At 34.4% G+C, this 21,679-nt stretch overlaps 1 protein-coding gene across 1 annotated transcript in view; it reads left to right on the top strand.

Moving 5' to 3' along the window:
• Nucleotides 1–21,679, top strand: part of LOC133197765 (leucine-rich repeat and coiled-coil domain-containing protein 1-like) — an 88,177-nt gene that overhangs the window by 50,240 nt on the left and 16,258 nt on the right. The window contains exons 13-16 of the mRNA XM_061333969.1: nucleotides 2,930–3,046; nucleotides 7,236–7,320; nucleotides 14,133–14,246; nucleotides 21,434–21,505. Coding sequence (XP_061189953.1) covers nucleotides 2,930–3,046; nucleotides 7,236–7,320; nucleotides 14,133–14,246; nucleotides 21,434–21,505 — 388 coding nt within the window. The remainder of the gene's footprint in view (nucleotides 1–2,929; nucleotides 3,047–7,235; nucleotides 7,321–14,132; nucleotides 14,247–21,433; nucleotides 21,506–21,679) is intronic.

Genomic DNA, 21,679 nt, shown 5'->3' with positions numbered 1-21,679 from the left:
ACACAGGAAACACAAAGGGAGACCAACAACACAGGTAACACAGAGGGATGACAACACAGGTAACACAGAGGGAGAACAACAACACAGGTAACACAAAGGGAGAACAACAACACAGGTAACACAAAGGGAGAACAACAACACAGGTAACACAGAGGGAGAACAACACAGGTAACACAAAGGGAGAACAACAACAACACAGGTAACACAGAGGGAGAACAACACAGGAAACAAACCCAAAGGGAGAAAAACAAAAACACAGGTAACACAAAGGGAGAACAACAACAACACAGGTAACACAGAGGGAGAACAACACAGGAAACAAACACAAAGGGAGAAAAACAAAAACACAGGTAACACAAAGGGAGAACAACAACAACATAGGTAACATAGAGGGCGAACAACAACAACACAGGTAACACAGAGGGAGAACAACACAGGTAACACAAAGGGAGAACAACAACAACACAGGTAACACAGAGGGAGAACAACAACAACACAGGTAACACAGAGGGAGAACAACACAGGAAACACAAAGGGAGAACAACAACAACACAGGTAACACAAAGGGAGAACAACAACAACACAGGTAACACAGAGGGAGAACAACAACAACACAGGTAACACAGAGGAAGAACAACACAGGAAACACAAAGGGAGAAAAACAAAAACACATGTAATACAAAGGGAGAACAACAACAACACAGGTAACACAAAGGGAGAACAACAACAACACAGGTAACACAAAGGGGGAACAACAACAACACAGGTAACACAAAGGGAGAACAACAACAACACAGGTAACACAGAGGGAGAACAACAACAACACAGGTAACACAAAGGGAGAACAACAACAACACAGGTAACACAGAGGGAGAACAACACAGGAAACACAAAGGGAGAAAAACAAAAACACATGTAATACAAAGGGAGAACAACAACAACACAGGTAACACAAAGGGAGAACAACAACAACACAGGTAACACAAAGGGGGAACAACAACAACACAGGTAACACAGAGGGAGAACAACACAGGTAACACAAAGGGAGAACAACACAGGAAACTCAAAGGGAGAACAACATAGATAACAAAAAAGGGACGAATAACAACACAGTGGAGTGAGACATCATCATCAGACAGGCTACCTTTTATTGTACCTTATTCACCTGAGATTGGGGGAAAATAGATACCTTTCTCTAATATTAGTGTGCAGTTTGTTCAATACTTGACCCCATAATCAGCACAAAAATCCAGAGAATTGGTTGTGTAATTAGTAATAAGGATATGAAGGTTTTATGAATGAAATAAAGTTGCCAAGGTCTCATTAAATGGCTAAATTTAGGTCAGTGTATAAGCCTGATGATATTGTATGTGACTATTGATGGTTGTAAGACGAGGTATCCTTGTTTTCTGTTTGGCACAACGTCCTGTATCACTTAGCTGTATCACTATCAATTACATGTATAATATAAAAAGATGCTCTGAACAAGACGTAACTGGTCAGGTTTATTTTCTCTTTAATTAAATTCTTTGTTTTTAGTCAAGGTTATTGAATTAGATCACTTAACTTAATTTTCAGATATTTGCACCAAAGTTATCTTGTGTCCCATTCTTCTAGCAGAGGTATTTCCGGCATGCTTAAGTTGATGCCAGCCATTCAATAATAAACAGCCAGGTCTCTTATTGATCAGACCGGTCAGATTCACTTTTATTGTTTCATAAAAGTAGATATGCCATAATGATTCTAAATAAAGTTCTGGACCTGTTGATGTCTAGTAGATATGTTTAAGGATATCTGAATTGATCTGTATTAATTTGGAGCAGTTCCACAACTGCTACATGTCATCTTTGGTTGAAGTAACCAATGCTTTTTTTGTATATTTAAACAATTTATCACAAGTCATTGGTTGTAATTAGACATTACTCATATCAACCATTCTAAGTAAAGTCATTACAAATGGCTGACTGCTGTAGAGAAATAGTGGAGGGGAAGTGAAAAACTCTTCTCCAAGCTTATTTGCTAAAATCATTCCATGGCTAGTTCATCAAGCGGTAAAGCTGAGAAGTATGTAAATTTATTGCCCACCATGTTACAGACTGCCCAGTAATGGTGGCTTTTAGCTTCATTGAGTAGGGCTAGTCACTTGGTATCATACATTTACGCAGAATTAAGTTAGATTAACAAGGTTTTTGCTCTGCAATACATCTTTGTCCATTTCTTGGATGTAACATACAAATACAACAAGCCAATCGAAGGAGTTTGAAGGATGAAGATTTTCTTTGTGACTACCGACTAGCATTTACCGAGTTTTGAAATTTGTCAATTTCTATCTGTCATGAAGAAGTGCATTAAATCAAATTATGTCCCATGTAGTTTAACCACAAAATAGAAGTGCTCCCCTCTAGCTGGGATTATTTTCCTTGTCATTAAATATTGATATATAATCCGACTAGCACATCGCTTTGTGCTATGATGTTTCTTTGGCAGAAATATCTTTTCATACGCAGTTCACTACATGCTTTTGTCTTCATATTCATTATTTTAATGTGTTTTAATGCCACACTGTTTCCACACTGTTAGTAAATGCTGTCTTTATCACTGAGCTGTGGCTCGGTGCATTTAGAATGAAATACTTTATAGTCCTTAGGCTTCACATCAAATGTATTTAATTCATCTTCTCTTTATTGTGAAAAAAATATATTAATTTATAGTTTTATCATTGTGCATATAAAAATTACACTAAAATAGTGTTTTGATAGCTTATTTAAATGGTACAAAATAGTGCAATATTACACCTGAAATTTACTCACAATAACATTAACTTTCGTGCACTTACCGGTACATTATTGAGTTTGAGATTGGGTTATTTGATTTTGTTTGACTATATATAAGAGTATAGTCATGAATAAACCTAGTAATTATATTACAGGGAAGAAATGAAGAAGAGATATAGTTTGGACAGCAAGGAGTTACAGGAAGTGATTGCAGATCACGTGAAAAAGGCCGAAAAGAACTACAGCCTGGAGGTCAAATCTCAGAATGAAAAGTAAGAGGTGGTCAAAGGAGTACTGATGAAGGGGTGGGGGAGGGGGTGATAGGAGAGAGAGAGAAAGGAGTACTGATGAAGGGGTGGGGGAGGGGGTGATAGGAGAGAGAGAGAGAGAAAGGAGTACTGATGAAGGGGTGGGGGAGGGGTGATAGGAGAGAGAGAGAGAAAGGAGTACTGATGAAGGGGTGGGGGAGGGGTGATAGGAGAGAGAGAGAGAAAGGAGTACTGATGAAGGGGTGGGGGAGGGGGAGGGGGGTGATAGGAGAGAGAGAGAGAGAAAGGAGTACTGATGAAGGGGTGGGGGAGGGGGAGGGGGGTGATAGGAGAGAGAGAGAAAGGAGTACTGATGAAGGGGTGGGGGAGGGGGAGGGGGTGATAGGAGAGAGAGAGAAAGGAGTACTGATGAAGGGGTGGGGGAGGGGGTGATAGGAGAGAGAGAGAGAAAGGAGTACTGATGAAGGGGTGGGGGAGGGGTGATAGGAGAGAGAGAGAAAGGAGTACTGATGAAGGAGTGGGGGAGGGGGAGGGGGGTAATAGGAGAGAGAGAAAGGAAATTGTTTCAAGTAAAAAAAAATTGTGTTTCATAAAAATAAAAATTTTAAAATTAAAGCAACATAGATTTTTTTCGTCTTAATGAAGATGAATTTTTACAGAAAAGATACCTGTATTGATGAAGAAATTAATGCAAAGTATGCATGAAAATGGAAGTTAGTTTGTCATGTAGAAGTAAAAATGAATAATTTTGAAATACAGTTGAACTTCGGTATCTTGAACAATGATATCTCGAATACCATGGATATGTCAAAGTGATTTGGTAGTCCCAACCACTTAATTTATAAGTATTTTACCCCTGATATCTCAAATCCTCAGATATCTCAGTTATTTCTCGGTCCCATCGAGTTCGAGATAACGAGGATTGAGAAAATGAAAATGACAAATTAAAAGTAAATTTTGCTTCTCAGGTAGTAAATTAGGACCCCCCTCCCCCCCAGAATGAATAGGTCCATGAATGTTATGGTCAAATTTATTCCCCTTGATTTATTTAGCAATTGTTAAGTATTCCATCCCCATATAAGTTAATTGCAGGGGATGATCATTCAGTAACAGGGCATATGTTGGCAAGAATACATATACATTGTCTTATATTATTAGAGAGCTAATAAACAAATACAAGCAATTAATGCTGCTTAATTGACCCCTCTAATTAGATTATTCTGTTACATTTTTTGTACCCATCACCATCAAGCCTGTATGAGAGATCCCTTGTTATTGTGTTTGTTTGGGTAATTATGTAAGATAAACACATTAATATCTGTTTGCTTGGAGAATGGAGAAGCACTTGTTAAGGGATGGCTACTTTCTCTGCCCTGTCTAGGATACCAGGAGCCATAGAAATTGTGGAGTTAGACACCAAACTATTATCTCTTGTCTAATTGTATTTTTATGTCAGGGATGCTGATTTTTACATACTAATTTCTACTTTGCCAGAGGTGCATTTCATGCTACTTAACTTCATTTCTCTACCATACTGTTCATTCTAACTGTTTATTGAAACCATTCAATGATTAGAGACAGTATGACTAAACAATACAAATATATGACTATACAAGTATTACTGACAAATATCAATAAATTCATATACTTAGTTTTCTGATACTGAAATTATTTATACACGGCATTCAGTGATATTGCATAAAGGTGTTATCATATTTGTTATTGTTGTTTGGTGATTCACACCAAATACTTACTGCAAAAAAAAAATAATCTCATACTGCATGCTGTACACACTAGAATCTCATACTGTATACTGTAAATACTAGAATCTCATACTGCATGCTGTACACAATAGAATCTCATTCTGCATGCTGTACACACTAGAATCTCATATTGCATGCTGTGCACACTAGAATCTAACACCGCATGCTTTACACAATAGAATCTCATACTGCATGCTGTACATACTAGAAGCTCATACTGCATGCTGTACACACAAGAATCTCACACTGCATGCTGTACACACTAGATAGATATCAGGGAATCTTTATTACAGTACTAGACCATGCTAGAAAAGCAATGTATATATATATTTTTTTAAATTTGTCCCCCATTTTACCACCCGAAGGAAGTAGGTAACTGACCTGTGTATGGCTTTAAGTTCTCACCCCAGATATCAACAGAAGGGGATAGTGTTTCTTTGATTCATAATTTTTTAAATGTCAGCATTTATATGTAAACAAAGTTCTTTAAATTTAAATAACAAAAAGATCATTTGAATAACTGAAATTAATCATAGTCACCAATTAAACCCAAAATTATTGCTATGTTTTCTCAAAAAAGTAATCCTCTTTACATTTGTTGAGTTATAAAACTTAATAATCAGGTGATCTCCATTTAAAGACCATGGACCTTTTAATACCCAGAATTAATGATAATTAACTATATTAATTCATGACACTTGAGTTCATGCAACGTAAACACAATGGACTTCTGCTGGACACAGCTGTCAAAGTGACCGATTAAAATGTACCATCTCCCACATACAGTGCTAAGTGGAATAATCCAAAATAAGGCTATGTCTCTTAGGTCATTTAAATGAAGTGGAGGGTGGCAATAAAGCCCAGCTTTTTTGGTGATCCTTCCTTCATGAAATGATGGGGATTCAACTTTTTATATGGTGGATTTATAATTTGATTGTGAAGTATGTTGACTTTGGCACTCGGAGCTAATATTACTTCACAGACCTATCCTTAAGTGTTTTAGTGTTTTTAAAGAGCATAAGGAAACTGTATGTAAAGAACAGCAATAAATACCCTTGTAAAACCATCTACATCACTTAGTTATGTTTTCCATTAATTAACCTTCGAAACAATTTCAAAGTTTACACTCTCAGGAACTACCATTAATAAGGGAATAAATTTTGTGCTTCACCATAATCCATGATCCCCTGAGAAATCCTCCCCCAATAGAGCCAAACAGTAACGGAGCCCCTCTATCCTTCCATCCCTTCATCCTTCCATCCCTCCATCCTTCAGTCCCTTCATCCTTCCATCCCTCCATCCTTCAGTCCCTTCATCCTTCCATCCCTCCGTCCTTCCATCCCTCCATCCTTCCATCCCTTCATCCTTTCATCCTTCAGTCCCTTCATCCTTCCATCCCTCCATCCTTCAGTCCCTTCATCCTTCCATCCCTTCATCCTTCCATCCCTCCATCCTTCCATCCCTCCATCCTTCCATCCCTTCATCCTTCCATCCCTCCATCCTTCCATCCCTTCATCCCTTCATCCTTCCATCCCTCCATCCTTCCATCCTTCCATCCCTTCATCCTTCCATCCCTCCATCCTTCCATCCCTCCATCCTTCCATCCCTCCATCCTTCCATCCCTTCATCCTTCCATCCCTCTGTTCTTCTGTCACATTTTGCATTTAGCTCAGTTTCAAAGAAACTATTCAAGATTTTTTTTATCAAACTTCTTATATATGCTGATACATATTGTTGACAGCCTTTCAATTGCATCAATATCTTTCGACCTTGACCTTTTCTTTGACCTTGACTTAACTTTCTTAAATTAATGATCAACTCAATTTCAAAGACACTTTAGATATTTGATCAAATCTTATATACTTATACATGTTGATAAGAACTGTTCAACTGCATTAACTTTTTTTTACCTTGGCATTTTCTTTGACCTTGACCTCACTTATCTTAAAATGGTATTAAGCTCAGTTTCAAAGAAAGTATTCCAGATATTTTAATCAAACGTAATATGCTGATACATATTGGTGAGAGGTATTCAACTTCATCAACATTTTTGACTTTGATCTTTTTCTTTGACCCTTGTTTTTAGGTACGCTTATGCACTGATGCATTATTTGGTGAGAATTTATCAACTTTGTCTATTTTATTTACCTTGACCTTCCCAATGACCTTTGACTTTACTATTTATTGTGTTTTAAATTCAGTTTTTAAAGTTTTAAAGAAACTATTCAAGGTATTTTCATCAGTCTTCATACACTAATACAAATCTTCATGTTTTTTTTTTATTTATTTATACATAGTTTTATTCACATGAAGTGAATGGGATTAGACAACAGGCATAGCCTATTTTAGCCCTCTCCCTATTTTCATGTTGCATTACCAATGAGCCTTGGATGGGGAATATTTTTAGTTTTTAATTTAATTTTTTGTAGGGTGGATCTGCTGACTAAACAGTATGCCGACTTGGAGGATGAATTTAGAATGGCTCTTCAGATCGAGGCAAATAGATTTAAAGAGGTTAGTCTGGACAAGCGAGTCCAGTTGATCATTTCTGATCAACAGTAAATCTACTTTAATTAATTACAGTATCCATGATTTATCAGATATGAATTCATTGATAAATACTATAATATGGCATATATTTTAAAATATGTAAAGAGAGACCTTAAAGCTGACATGAACTCTTAAAAATGTGATATTTTCATCCTTGTATGACTTATTTCATTCCCGTACTCCCTTTTCCGCCATATTTCTTTCAGATGCGCTCACTTATTTTACCGGCTATATAAACCCTGATGCCTTTTTTACACTTGAGTGATTTTCTAGCCTGGCTGTCGGCATGTACACATCTCCGATAGCAAAGTTTTGGAACACGTCATGAACTGACCGAAAACATGTAGGCCTGTACACATCGATAAAGCAGTTTTGGAACATGCAATAAATCTAACAATCCTACCAAAACTATGAATTTTACTGAAAACTGGAAAGGATTATATAAATTTTGAATAATTTTGATGCAATGCATAAAAATCAAAACGGCAAATGCATGTTTGATATATGTTACATATATATTTGAACAATAAAGAAGCTACCACATGCATTTTTTCAAAAAAAAAAAAAAAAAAAAAAAAAAAAAAAAAAAAAACCACTGTACTGTTGAGCTTTATGCATGCTACACGGTATAAGCACATACTATGCAACTTACGCATTGAAGTAATGCATGCATGCATGCCGAGAAAACGCGTCGAACGCTTTATACTCATCTGCCTGAAATACAGCTATCGCTACAGGGATGTGCACATGTCGAAAGAATTACTTCCTATTTTCCTTTTATTGAAATATGCATCACAGAAGAAATAACTCCATTTGTAACTCAACGGTAAACAAATTGTCAGAAGCACTTGAACACACGTGGTCCCTGCCGATCAGCATTTTTGGTCAGGGAAAATATCGAAGGTGGAAATGAAACTGGTATTTGCCAGATTAGACAATATAGTCACGCAAATAAAACGTTTCAGAAACTAACTGTTGTCGGTTCATGTAGTAAATATGTTCATGAATGTGGCTTCATTACAACAAATTTATTATATAAACATACATTCTTGTTACGGATCTTACATCTTTTAAAGAAAATGAAAGGGGGGGGGGGGGTGGAATATGTAGAATACATTTTTTTTCAATATATTTTAAACAAACGTCGGAAAAAGGTCGAATTTTCCTTGATCAAATATAATTAAATACTTGCAATGAACTGGCCTCAACTATTTTAGATAAAAAAAACTGATATATCTTAAATTTACACAAACTGAACAATTTGTTTCTGTAGACAGATTATTTTCAAATAATGACCCTTTTAGGCGTCACAAATTACAAGCACGCATTGCCAAAGATATCACGAGGCGATGCAAAAGTACTAATTTTTACATTACATAAGTTCTTTTTTAACAACTACACATATTTACACGTTTTAGATATTTAAAGAAATTTTGTGATGTGACTGAATGATTACAATATGGTTGCATGCATGTGTATTATTTCTTTAAATATTATATAATTAATAGTCAAAGTTGATAGGAAAGGAAAACAATGTGCCCCTGACAGTGCCCCCCCCCCCCCCCCCCACAAGTTTTTTTTTTGTTTTTTTTTTGTTTTGATACTGGTTATTTTTTTTTTTCTTGTCTAAAAAATTTTTGGTAGGAACCCTCTGTGCTCTTATAAAGAAACAAAAAACTGAATTTGTTTTCTCTGGAAAGTACATGAGAAGGGTCCACATGTTTCCATTCCCGTGAAATATAGTTTTCACAATTGTTTTGTTCCCTTCTCGTTTGGGTGTGTAGGTTTTTTTTTCTTCTTTTCTTTTCCTTTTTTTTTTGGCTTGTCAAAAAAGGAGACAATTTTTTCAGCAGGTTTGATCCACCCTGCCCCAGAAAAATTCCTCGATCTGCCCTTTTAAAGACTATATCATTTCCCAAGATTTTTACTACATCAGATTTTATATGCATTATTGCTCTTACATGTATGGATGCTTACACATGAGAGAGAGTATACATCTACTTGTATTGAAAATGCAAACAATATTTATCTATAATCTTGCGGTTTAGGTTTTAAGTAATCCTTAAACTATCTTTTAAGATTTTCTCAAAATACAAGAAATTGAATAGGTACCAAATTTTAGACTACCTGCGGAAACTCTCCAATATGGAAAGACTTTCTATACATGCATATAAAACAGGCACATAGCACCGTTTTTCAAAATGTGTGTATGCGAGGGGGAGCGGGGGCAGTAAAATGATTGACAAGTAAAAAAAAATTTAGGCACGTAAAAATTGGGGGAAGTGAAGAAGGAAAACAGGCATTTAAAAAAAAACTCCGTAGTCAGAGGAGGGACAGATTCCATTAAATTCATACTATCATTTTCGGCAGAAAAATATTTGAGTACAATGTACAATAATGTTGGATAAGAGTTGGGGGGGGGGGGGGCAGCCAGTCTTAAAATAAAAAAAATCCCTGTCGAACGCGTGGTTGGGGGATGCCCCCCTTTTTTCGAGCATAATGTTTTACTGTTTAGTATGAAATACACAATCAAAGGCTGATCTCCACCACTTTTTGTTGCACTATAGTCAAATCCTCGAAAAAGTTGCCCCCCCCCCCCCCCCCCCCCCCCCCCCCCGCCACAAAATAGGATTTTGGAGATTTTTTTAAATATTATTTTATTTTTTTATTTATTTTTATTATTATTATTATAATTTTAATTATTATTATTATTATCATTTTTTTGCTTGTCAAAGATTTTTCAGGTAAATTAAAGTGTCAATCATTTCTTAGATGCAACGTGCCTGAAAGACACTCTGAGAAAAGGGAGAATCCCCCCCCCCCCCCCCCGGCTCCACGTATGTGTATATTTGTTAATTTGTGTTCTGGTTAAATGCTCTTATGTCGTGTTCTAAATAATTTTTTTTTTACACCAAATTACTCAGTTTAGTTTTTAGATAATCAGCAATCAGACTTTTTTTTTTAGTGATTTCTTATTTTTTACCCAGTCGCGCAAATACTAATTCCCTTTTTTACTTTTGATATTTTCCCCGACCAAAATCTGATCAGCACGGACTAAGCGTATTCGAGTGCTAGGCTGTACGATGAAGTGACAACGTGTTTACTGTTGAGTATTTATGGAGTTTATTACTTTTTGTGATGCATATTTCAATAAATGGAATATAAGGTGTAAATTATTCGGCATGTGCACATCTTCGAACAGGTACAGTGGTCTATTTCCAGGTATGAATAAGTTTACAGTGTTCGACGTGTTCTCTCGATATGCATCAATTGTATTTGAATGCATATGGACATGCATAGGATATACACTGGTGGAGTGATGGTTTGTTCCATTCTTACGATAGATTATTGCAAATTGTTTGTACGAGTTTTACTGTGTATTATTTCAAGTTTATTGTGCATATATTGGTATGCTTTTAAAAAACACGCGCAACTAATAGATGTTTCTTCTTCCAAACTTGCATTTATGTTATTCAAAACGAATATTATTCATGATTACCGTTATGACTGTTTTTATCTGTTCTGGTTTTAAAATGTTTTCATCAATTCATGTGTTCCCCAAATACTTTACTATCGGAGATGTGCACGCGTCGATAGCCAAACCAAAAATTCACTCAAGTGTAACGAGGGCACGGGTATATATCGTTACAATAAGACAAGGTATCTGAAAGAAATATGGCGGAATAGTTATGAAACAAGTCGTACATTGATGCAAATGTTGCGTTTTTAAGAATTCATGTCAGCTTTAAATTAACCATTTTAAAATTAAAATAAAACAGTTTTATACCTTACTTGAGCCAAAGGCTGTGTTGAGCTTTTCTGATTAAGTTTTTCCATCTTCCATTTGTTGGTTAGTTTACTTTTCAGCTCTACTCGTCAGAGACCGGAAGAGCTTATGCAATGGTAAGGTGTCCATCATCCATCCGTCTGTCTGTAAACAATTAATTTTTCAAAATGCTACTCCTCCTGCAGTTTTGGTTTGATTTCATTATAACTTGGCACACAAGTAGACTACACTAAGCTACTGTAAACCAACTTTTATTTGCATGCGAAAAATATTTGCAAGTTTCGCGACCTGCTTTAACTCATGAATATTAATCGCCGTGAACCATTTATTTTAATTGCTTTGTATTTGTAGGGAATGTTTCCTCAGTCGCAAAAATTAATTGTCATGGATTGATTTTAAACTGACTAATCACAAATAAAAGATGACACAAATAATAGTTGGTTTTTTTATCTTAATGAATGGTGTTGCCATGGTTATTAAAAATAGAAATTCTTTGAAATTTCTTTAAAACGCTACTCCTCCCAGAGTTTTGGTCTAATTATATTATAACTTGGCACACAAGGAGATTTCAAACTCAAATAAATAGTGATGAGAAATCGGAATTTTTTTCATAATCGATTATCGGAATAATCGGATGCATTTTAATCGATTTATAATCAATTGATTTCAAATATAAAATGTTCACTTTTTAAATGAAGAATAGAGTGGTTAAAATTTCTGGAGTGATTTCTAGAATGCATTTTTGATATATTTTGTATCATTGGATTCATTTATTAGATTATTATTTAGGATTTAGTTAAATTCAAAGAAGAATGAATCAAAAATCAAAAGGAATAATTTGCTTTTAACTAATATTTTGAGTAATCAATTATCAAAATTATAATCGATTATCTATAATTGGGGACCATTTCAATTAGATAATTGATTTAATCGATTAATTGGTACATCACTACAAATAAATAATTTTGTGTATTAGTTTTTGATTTCAAATAATGGTATTGCCATGGTTACTAAAAATAGAAATTTCTGTGAATTTTTTTCAAAAGACAATTCCTCCTAGAGCTTTAGTCTGAATGCAAAAATCTTGCCACAAAAAGAGACTAAACTAAGGACCATTATTCTAATTATTGCTGTTGCATAGTTTTAAATACAAGTGCTATTTTTCTCTTCCTTTAAAAGTACAAACCAGTAGAGCTACAGTCTCGTCTGAGAGTTCTGTTTACATTTTTAGCTCACCTCAATAAAGTTTGGGAAGCTTATGTAGCTATATAATATCTTTGGCAATGGTATCCTAGGTTAAAGTTTTTGGAGAGATTTCTTTTCAAGTACTTCTATGCCCTATATTAATCAGAGATGCATGAACAATAGTATGTTTCACTGCACCAATCAGGTTTCAGATGCTGCATTTTCAGCCAAAGAATGGCCAAGTTAGAGGTTTTAGATACATGCTACCAGACTTACTTAGGATGCTGTATTTGACCTACATTTTTCAAATGAGTGACCAGGTTAAAGTTTTTAGAGCAGGTCCATTCCCAAGTCCTATAAGCTTTTTGGTAACTAGATTATATGGATAATGTATCTAGATTTGCACACTATCAGACTTTGGATGCTGAATCTTCTTAAAATTATTCGAGTGATGGAATAGAAATAGTTTTGAAGTAAGTCCTTTCTAAAGTAACTAAAAATCCTACCCAGTTGTCGAATCCAAACTTGCATAAATGTTGCATCTAGGGATGCACACTACCATATTGTTTAGTGTGGGACTTAACCTTACTTAAAGATGACAATATGATTACCTATGGGTTTTTGTTCCAAATTATGGAAGGATTGGGGTTGTACTAAATTCAAGTAACAAATTTGTCATAATTCATGTATATAGAGAAAAATCTTTCCAAAATCTTTTCCAGAACAATAAATCACATTAGTCATATTGATATACAGAATCTTCATATTGTGTAAAGTTTGGTTAAGTAATGACCCCTTGGGGCTAGATGGAGCCACAAATGGTGTCCAAAATTTGCATGGCAGTATAGTGGAAAAATATCTGAGAAGATTTTCTAAAGAACTACGGCTAAGATGAATCAGGTGATCTTTGTGGCCCCAGGGTTCTTGTATGACATTGATGTAACACTGCTTCATACAAACTGCAAAATTCTTCAGGTGCTCCACTGCCAAATAGGTCATAGTTTAATATATTGAAATGTAATGTGTAGTTTAAAATTTTGAAGACATTTATGAAACTGTGACAAGCTATTACAATTTTTCTATCCTGATGAAGGTGATTTTCATACACAGGAAGTATAAGTTAAATTTACAGAAGTCATATCAAAGTTACCTATAATTATCTTTAAAATATTTGGTTTTGTGGTCATCAAAAAGGCAATCCAAAGCATGTCGAAGCATACATGTCAACTGTGGTAGGAGATTAATGTAATGGCCTGATTTTTGTTGTCTTGTCTATTTCCAATAACTCTTGTTACCTGTATAATACCTGTATAATACCTGTAATCTGCGTTAATGGAGAAGATGAAAGAATGTACTATAGATCGACACAACCAGTACACGCTGGGCTAGGCTCTCCATCATTCACCTCTGTTTATGATCGTCCAGGAAATCAGTAATGTAGAAATCAGTTTATTTCACTAAAGGGAAGACCAAACTATCCTTTTGGTGGCTACTATTTAAATTGACAGATCTAGGTTTGGTTAGAAAAACCTGTACAATCCCTTCTGTTACTGATATCAAAGAGTTTATTGTTGTACATATGGTTAATCATTATGACTTCAAATTAATGATATTTTTTCCATTTTTTGTGGTGATAATTATAAGTTTTATTTTTGCTTACTAAGCAAAACAAGAATTAGCAGGGATCTTTTCATTGCTTACTGGGTGTAGCTTTTAATTTACCCAAAAAGTTGTAAATTATACAAATACATTTATTAGTATATTGGTGAGGCTACATTTTTATGTATAATTGTTTTCCCCACAGCTTCAACATGCATTCCAGACGATAAGTGAAGAGAATGCGGAGAACAAGCAGGCTTTGTTAGCAGCTCAGCAGAAAGATGAAACCTCAGCAGCCATGATTAGTGAGCTCTCCCAGGTAAATGTTAGCTCACCTCTATACTGAAAGTAGACAGGTCAGTGTTAGCTCACCTCTATACTGAAAGTAGGCAGGTCAGTGTTAGCTCACCTCTATACTGAAAGCAGGGAGGTAAATGTTAGCTCACCTCTATACTGAATGCAGACAGGTAAATGTTAGCTCACCTCTATACTGAAAGTAGACAGATAAATGTTAGCTCACCTCTATACTGAAAGTATACAGGTAAATGTTAGCTCACCTCTATACTGAATACAGACAGGTAAATGTTAGCTCACCTCTATACTGAATACAGACAGGTAAATGTTAGCTCACCTCTATACTGAATACATCGAGGTAAATACCTGGCCAAGCGTTTTTAACTAGTAGCATAGATTTACTGTATCTATAAGTCAGATTTTTGGGAGGTAAATTTTAGTCCAGAACTCTGTGTCTGACTTATAAGCCAGTCCTAGAAACATCCCTATTTTTCTGGCGATGAAATATATTAAAGTTCTACAACAATGATCAACATGATCATTGACAACAAGTGGGAGAAATTTTTAAGATTCTCTCATAAAGAATGATGCAGTATGCATGCAGTGCTTATAGAATTTAATGATTTTAGGTTTGTATAAAATGTATATTATTTAATTTATGTATTGTTAACATCACAAAAATGATGAAGTATAGACATTGTACCTCAAATAAATAGAACATTCATCTAAAATAAGCAACTGTTTCAAGTAAAAAAAAAATTAGTAGCAGGTCAATGTTGAATTCCTTCAAAATAATTTCAAAAAATACAACCAACTTATAAGCAAACCGACTTATAGGTGAGTATATACAGTTGTGAGTTTTCACAGGTAAATGCTGGGATACGCTTACCTGATGGTATGCACTGAAAACAGCTAACTACCCGCCAAGTATATTTAACTTGAAATGCATACTAAGATCAGACAGATCGCATTGTGTTTAAACTTGTAGAGTAGCCTAAATATATGAAGTAAAGCCATTTTGGCCTATAACTCCCTACAAACTAGAAGTCCTATACTAAATAGGATTATACATGTATCTCTAAAATGTATATATATACAAATATAGAAAAAATCATTAGAGAACTCGGGAGATCAATTAAGAATTTCACCATAACAGGTGTATCATTGGACTAAACAGCATTCAAAAAGCAGGAATTAAGAACATAATGTACTGTGCTTAACTGACAGCTTCGAAGAAGAAAATAAGTCAGTTCTGGTAGAGAGACAGATTTTATACTTCGAAAACTCGGTGGAGTGTTTATTTGTATAATCCGAAATACAATGATTCTAATCATCAAAAGTATCCACAATTAGAAATAACCAGTCTTTGTTCATGTAAAATAAGGCAAAGATCAGCTTATCAATGAAGCTCCAACCACTGACTTTTTTTTATATATAATTAATGATCTATGACGTGTACTTTTGTGAATGGTACCAGCCCTGGATTAAGTTCCGTTGTAATCACTGTATATTTGTGTTTTATTCCAATTTAGTTGTACTTTTTGCAGAGTCTAATACCTTGTGTACTTTAAATAGTCTACTGATCTTGTATGTCAGATGGCTGTTTAGATATTGTAAAGCTAAAATTATCTCCCTTTAAGTATTGTCATGGAAATTGTGTTAATTGAGATTAATCATGCAGAAGATTTTTATCAGCATATTATACTGTTTATTTTTTTTTTCTGAAAGGTGTTTACTTTATTGTAGATTTACACTTTAAAATGGTAGTAATTGGGGGAATCACAAAATACCTTATTTTTGAAAATTTCTCAAAATCTGAATTGTTTACATACCATTTTTTCCATGGAAATATTTAGATCTATATCTAAGGTTAACAAAGTTGCATATTTTATCACGGGTGATCACATGTTAAATATTTGGATAACAGTCTTTTAAACATGTTTACCCTCATTTTGGTGATATCAAGTTTTACTATTATCTTTTTTTTTTAACTTTGAAAAAAGTAAAATGTAAAAAGCAGGTCTAGTGTTAAAACACAAGTAAATTTGACAAAATACTGAAATTCTGTTGCTAACAGTCACTTAGAAAATGGGGAGTTTGGTAGGGTTCAAGGATTTAGGTACCTTATGATTCATATCAATTCCATTTTCATATCTTAGGCCACAATTTGATATTTTGAATTCAAAAGTTATGGAAAAATCTGATAATACAATTAAAAAATACAACTTTCCTGTCTTATTTTCATTTTGTTTAAACTTGAAAAATGTCAGTTCATTGTAGAGATGTACTATGTTTTTATTTCAAATGATTCACCAGGTCAGATTGTAATTAATCTGTGTTATACAAATTCTACTTTCACAGTATTTCAGTTTTCTTTCAGTCCAAAAATATCAATAGAATTTCCTATGCATATGAATGCCCCTCCTCGAAGAAGGGAGGGCATATTGCTTTGCTGTTATCTGTCGGTCGGTCTGTCTGTTAGTCCACCAACAGTTTTCGTTCATTTTCTTTGCAGAGGTTGCACAAACTGAAATGAAATTTGGTATACAGATTTATCATAAAAATATCTAAGTCAAATTTTGTTTTAGGTACGATCAAGCAATTTTTGACAAAGTTATGCCCCTTGGACTTAGAAAATATCCAATTATTGGGGGGGGGGGGGGGATAAGTGTTTCACAAATATCTCTTGTTTTGTTTTTTTAATTTATGACCAGTTTAAGGTTTATAGGAACAATAATGTTTAGTGTCTTTAAATCAGGTTCTACTGAAGGACACCCATTCTATCAGTGTTCTTATCCTGACAGACTCAATGGAATGCTCAACAAATCACAACAGTTTTAATTAAAAGCCAAAAAAAAAATAATAATCTGGAAAATTTATTGTTTAATTTCATAATTCAGTGGGCCGCAGAAATTCCTTTGACATAAATCTGATTTTAATTTTCCTAAAACACAGAGTCCTGTTGTCTCTATAGCACATTTATAGACAATTTGCAAAACAGGGAAATAGCAGATTTGGCTTATTTACTTGTTCATTAGTGGGACCATTGATTCTGTCCTCATCATTGGTACTGGTTTGTGGAACAGAACTTATTTTGCTGACCTGAGCCAGAAGTTCAAGTGAGCTTTCCTGATCAAACTTTCTGTCTGTTGTGATTAAACTTTGTACATTTTCAACCTTTTCCCAGAACCACTTGGCCAATTTGACCCAAATTTGCCAAAAGCATCTGAAGTAAATTGGATTGAAGTTTGCTTAAATGAATATCCATGCCCTTTTTAAGGGGAGATAGCTAAGAAATAACAAAAACAGGGTTATGTCATTTAAAAGTGTTTTTCTCAGGAAGAACTGATCCATTTAAAACAAAACTTATGGAAAAGGTGTGATGTTTAGTGTAAATTCATTTCTTTTCAAATCATGCTTCAAGAGATTTGATGGAACCATAAAAGGGGTCTCTGATAGTGATGTAACTCAGGTGAGCATTGTGGCCCATGGGCATCTTGTTGAATTCACAAGTATGAATCAAATTTGTGTATACTGGAGGAAAAGAGCATTTAAAGCTGTTTTGTAAATGAGTGTTATCAGATTTAATTAAGGTACAGAATGTTACAGTGATTTTTGTAATTTTCTTTGATCCCCATTTATGGGGAGGGGGGGGGGGTATACATGTATCTTGATAAAAAGATGGACCACCGTTCTAACTCTGATTCATCTAACTTTAAAATTAGTTTGTTTAATTAACACTGAAATATAAAAGTAACGCCTTAAAACCAACAGAATAAGGCCATTCAACTTTGACTTTTTTAAAAGCAAAAATAATGGTTTAATAATTTGTTTCTAATGAAGTAGATGTTTATGTGTCTGCTTAAGTTAGTCTATGTTTCCGACGGCTACCGCTGATGACATCACAGCACACCTGGGGGATTAAGTCTATCATCCTATCTATTGATTGGTTGAGATCACTTCCTGTGTCAGGTGCCAGGATGCTACATCTTTAATTGAACTCCCTCATGCAGGGAAAAAAGTACAACAATCTCTGAAGTGGAAAATTGGTTAAGCTTAAAAATGTGAAGAGTTCTGGGGTAAAATAATGGAAAAACTGTTCATTGAATACTTTAAACTCCACAATCAAATATTCTATCAACAGCATACACAGTATTTGGTATACTCTGTTTTGTTTTAAATTTTAATTTCATTTGCACTATTACCATGTATACCCTATACCAATATGAAGTACAACAAAAGAGCATAAAGTAATCGATCCTTACAAAGGCTAATGATCTCAAACAACTCAAAACATGGAATGATCTTGCAGTTAAAATTCTCAAAAGATATTTGTCGCCAAATTAACCAGAACAAGATTCAAATAATTACTTCACAGTATTAAATCAGAAGACACAGAGGAAATTAATTTCTGTGTTGACCTTTTGAATGCCTGTTTGTGACAGTATTTTTTAGCTGTTGTCTGGTATGAAGATACCATTTTATTGTTTATTAAGTTGAAGATGTACAATTTCTATCATAGGGTTGAGTACTCGGTCAGGTATAGAGATTTCTGATCTTACTGTGAAAGTAGTTGTTTTGTCGGTGGCCATAAATTGTGACAAATAAGGGAGATAATTTTGTCACCTGCGATGCCTGACTCTCTCACAGCAGCGGAAAGTTTTCTCCTTTCACAACAATTTCCATCTGCGTCATTTTCCCCACTGGTCTGACATTTTTGGGTTGCTTCATCACAGGTCGTCAATGTTTTTACTGTTGTGTTGCGTACTGCAGTAATCATATGCTCCCCATGCTTTCTTTGATATTTTTCTGACCACAAATTTGATCTAATAATAGTGACACTAGTACTACAATGCAATCCTGTTGGTTTGGGAACTTTTTCTGATTTTTTCATTATTTTTTAAACAGTAATTGGGATTCATGTGATATACACTTTAGCTTCTTTTATCTTTACCGCCATTTGATTGTGGCCCACATTCTGAAAGGCTCATACAATAATTCAGTTAATATGTCGTTTAATGTAGATTAACCCACAACAATAACACATAATCAGTAAATTTGATACAAAGTGGAAGGTACTTCAGGTCCATTGTGTAGACTTTAAATCCAGGAAGTTTTCATTTTTGTTTAAAGCTCTTTAATAGCCCTGAAATATGTATCAAATAATCTGAAAGCTTGCAGTGTATGTAACTTTGCTTTTTTGTATTTTTGTATAACAACAACAAATTGCCAGATGAAATGATTATCTTCTAACAATTATTTACAAAGTGTGGTGATTCTAGACCTCACAGTGTGCAAATTTTGATCAGGACACTATTTGACTATGTATAGCCATAACATTCTGAAATGAGGCCACAATGACCTACTTTCACTCATATTGGAATATCACTAATTGCCGATTGATGGCTGCAAATTAAGACCTGTACTTGGCACTTATGACCATTGAGCAATGAGGTATCATTTTTGTGCCAGCACCCTGCACCATGACACTTGACCTTGGTTTCTAGAGTCCTCTCTTAGATACCAGTCTTCATGTCCCACAGTGGGATTTGAACCTGCGATGTAAGAAACCTATTCTTACTCCATGACATTAGAGTGTTAACCACTGCGCCATGCAGGCGACCATGAAACCATTGTCCCTGGCAAACTGTCTACAATGAAGAAATAGTTGTTCTAGTGCTTTATTCATGTACTTATGTTTTTTGGGTCTTTTTATTTTCACTGGTAAAAATCTGCATTCTATAATTTACAAATTCATTAGGCAATAAGAATATGTGTTAATTTGTGGTCTTGTGCACATATCATTTTTGCAATAAAAAAATTCAGTCATTTTTCTCTCCAAGGTGTGTTAAGGCCAGTTTTGGAAAGCATTTGTTCCCATACAGAGAAAGTTTTTGTAACTTAAGGTGGAATGACCCTTGCTAAGAGGGATAACTCTAAATTACTCCATTTAATGAAGCTTTTCATGTTCAGCAATGATTTTTCTGGTATTATAGTACTTTTAATAACTTTTTATTTGCAAGAATTTCATTTTTTTTACATGATTATTCTAGATTCTCTGCTAGTAGAAATTTCATGTTCACATACATTTTATAAAGATTTTATACAACAATAACCAAAATTTGTACCAAAAAAAAATTATGTGTATTTTCTTGCTTATAAATACCAAATAATCATCTCACTAAAATAAGAGGTTGTGAAAAATTTGGTGATCTACAGTATACACAAATTTAATTTGCTAATAAACTTCATTTATTGTCTCCTTTCTGTGTTAGATATTAGTCATAATTACAGGGAATTCTACTTTAGAGGCCCATCTTTTTCCATTGTTTCAGTTGTGGATTTTCTAAAGGCCATTTATTTGAACATTTTGTAAAATAACACTGGCATTGCCCATGTTGTCCATTATGACTTTACAAACTAAAGTTGCTCTGTATAAAATGGTGAACTTTAGGATCCGATCATATTTGCTGAACCTGTACTTGTAAAATCTATTACATGAAATGTTCGTTTACTTCCTTTCCATTTAAGTCAATGTTATTTGTATTATCACGGCTTGTAGATGCCATATGTTGACATTCAAGTTAGAAAGACTCCAGGATCTAGTGCTGAATCAAACTCCTAATTTATCAATGCTCATATGAATGGGATCCAGGATGATGTGGGCTAACAGTTACTCTTAGAAAACCAATTTGAAACAAATTAAGACATTTCAAATGCCTAATTGATATAGAAAACATGCAAGAATTGAGATACTGCTATATTAATTTGTTAATGAAAATATGAGAGCATTTTAACCATACCAAGTTCAGAACTCGTGCATAAATTTGCTTTATATAGAAAAATAAACTTGAAACAGTGAAACTTTAGCTATTAGATAGATAAATCTTACACTGTACCCACAGAGGACATTGGATAAAGAGTGTGCAGTGTTTAATCTAAGACAAATGTCAATACCAAAACAGACCCATTGTAAAATTCTAGAAGGGTTGATTATTTTCAGCTCACAAAATTCTGGTAGTCATAAACCTCAATAAAAATTTAATAAAAATGGGGGGAGGGGGGTTAAAATTTTCTCTTTTTAACTTGTAAAAAATGCAAGAAAGCAGGTCACTTTTAGATGGTCAGAATCTCAATGATATCTTTTTTTTTTTGTACAACTAATTTAAAGGCCATGCATATTTTTTGATGATTCATTTATTTTGTATTTAGCTTGTCAAGGAGCAGAAAGGTAGAATAGCAGAGTTATCTAAAGCCAAACAGGAACAGGCAGTGGAATACAGGGTAGGGACACAATGGTCTTATATTTTATTACTTATCATCATAAGAATACTGAATATTTTACATGAAGTTTACTTCCTACAACAGTTACCTACAACACACTTGTAAATATTTAAAGAATGAATGAAAAATGTGAAGAAAACGAGCAGTGATCGATCTTATGAAAAACAAATAATA

This window comes from Saccostrea echinata, unplaced genomic scaffold, assembly GCF_033153115.1.
Source record: "Saccostrea echinata isolate AGI-Se365-2 ecotype Australia unplaced genomic scaffold, CSIRO_AGI_Sech_v1 ptg000030l, whole genome shotgun sequence".
Lineage (NCBI taxonomy): Eukaryota > Metazoa > Mollusca > Bivalvia > Ostreida > Ostreidae > Saccostrea > Saccostrea echinata.
Note: the sequence above shows the minus strand (reverse complement) of the source record. Positions and strands in the feature narration are given on the sequence as shown.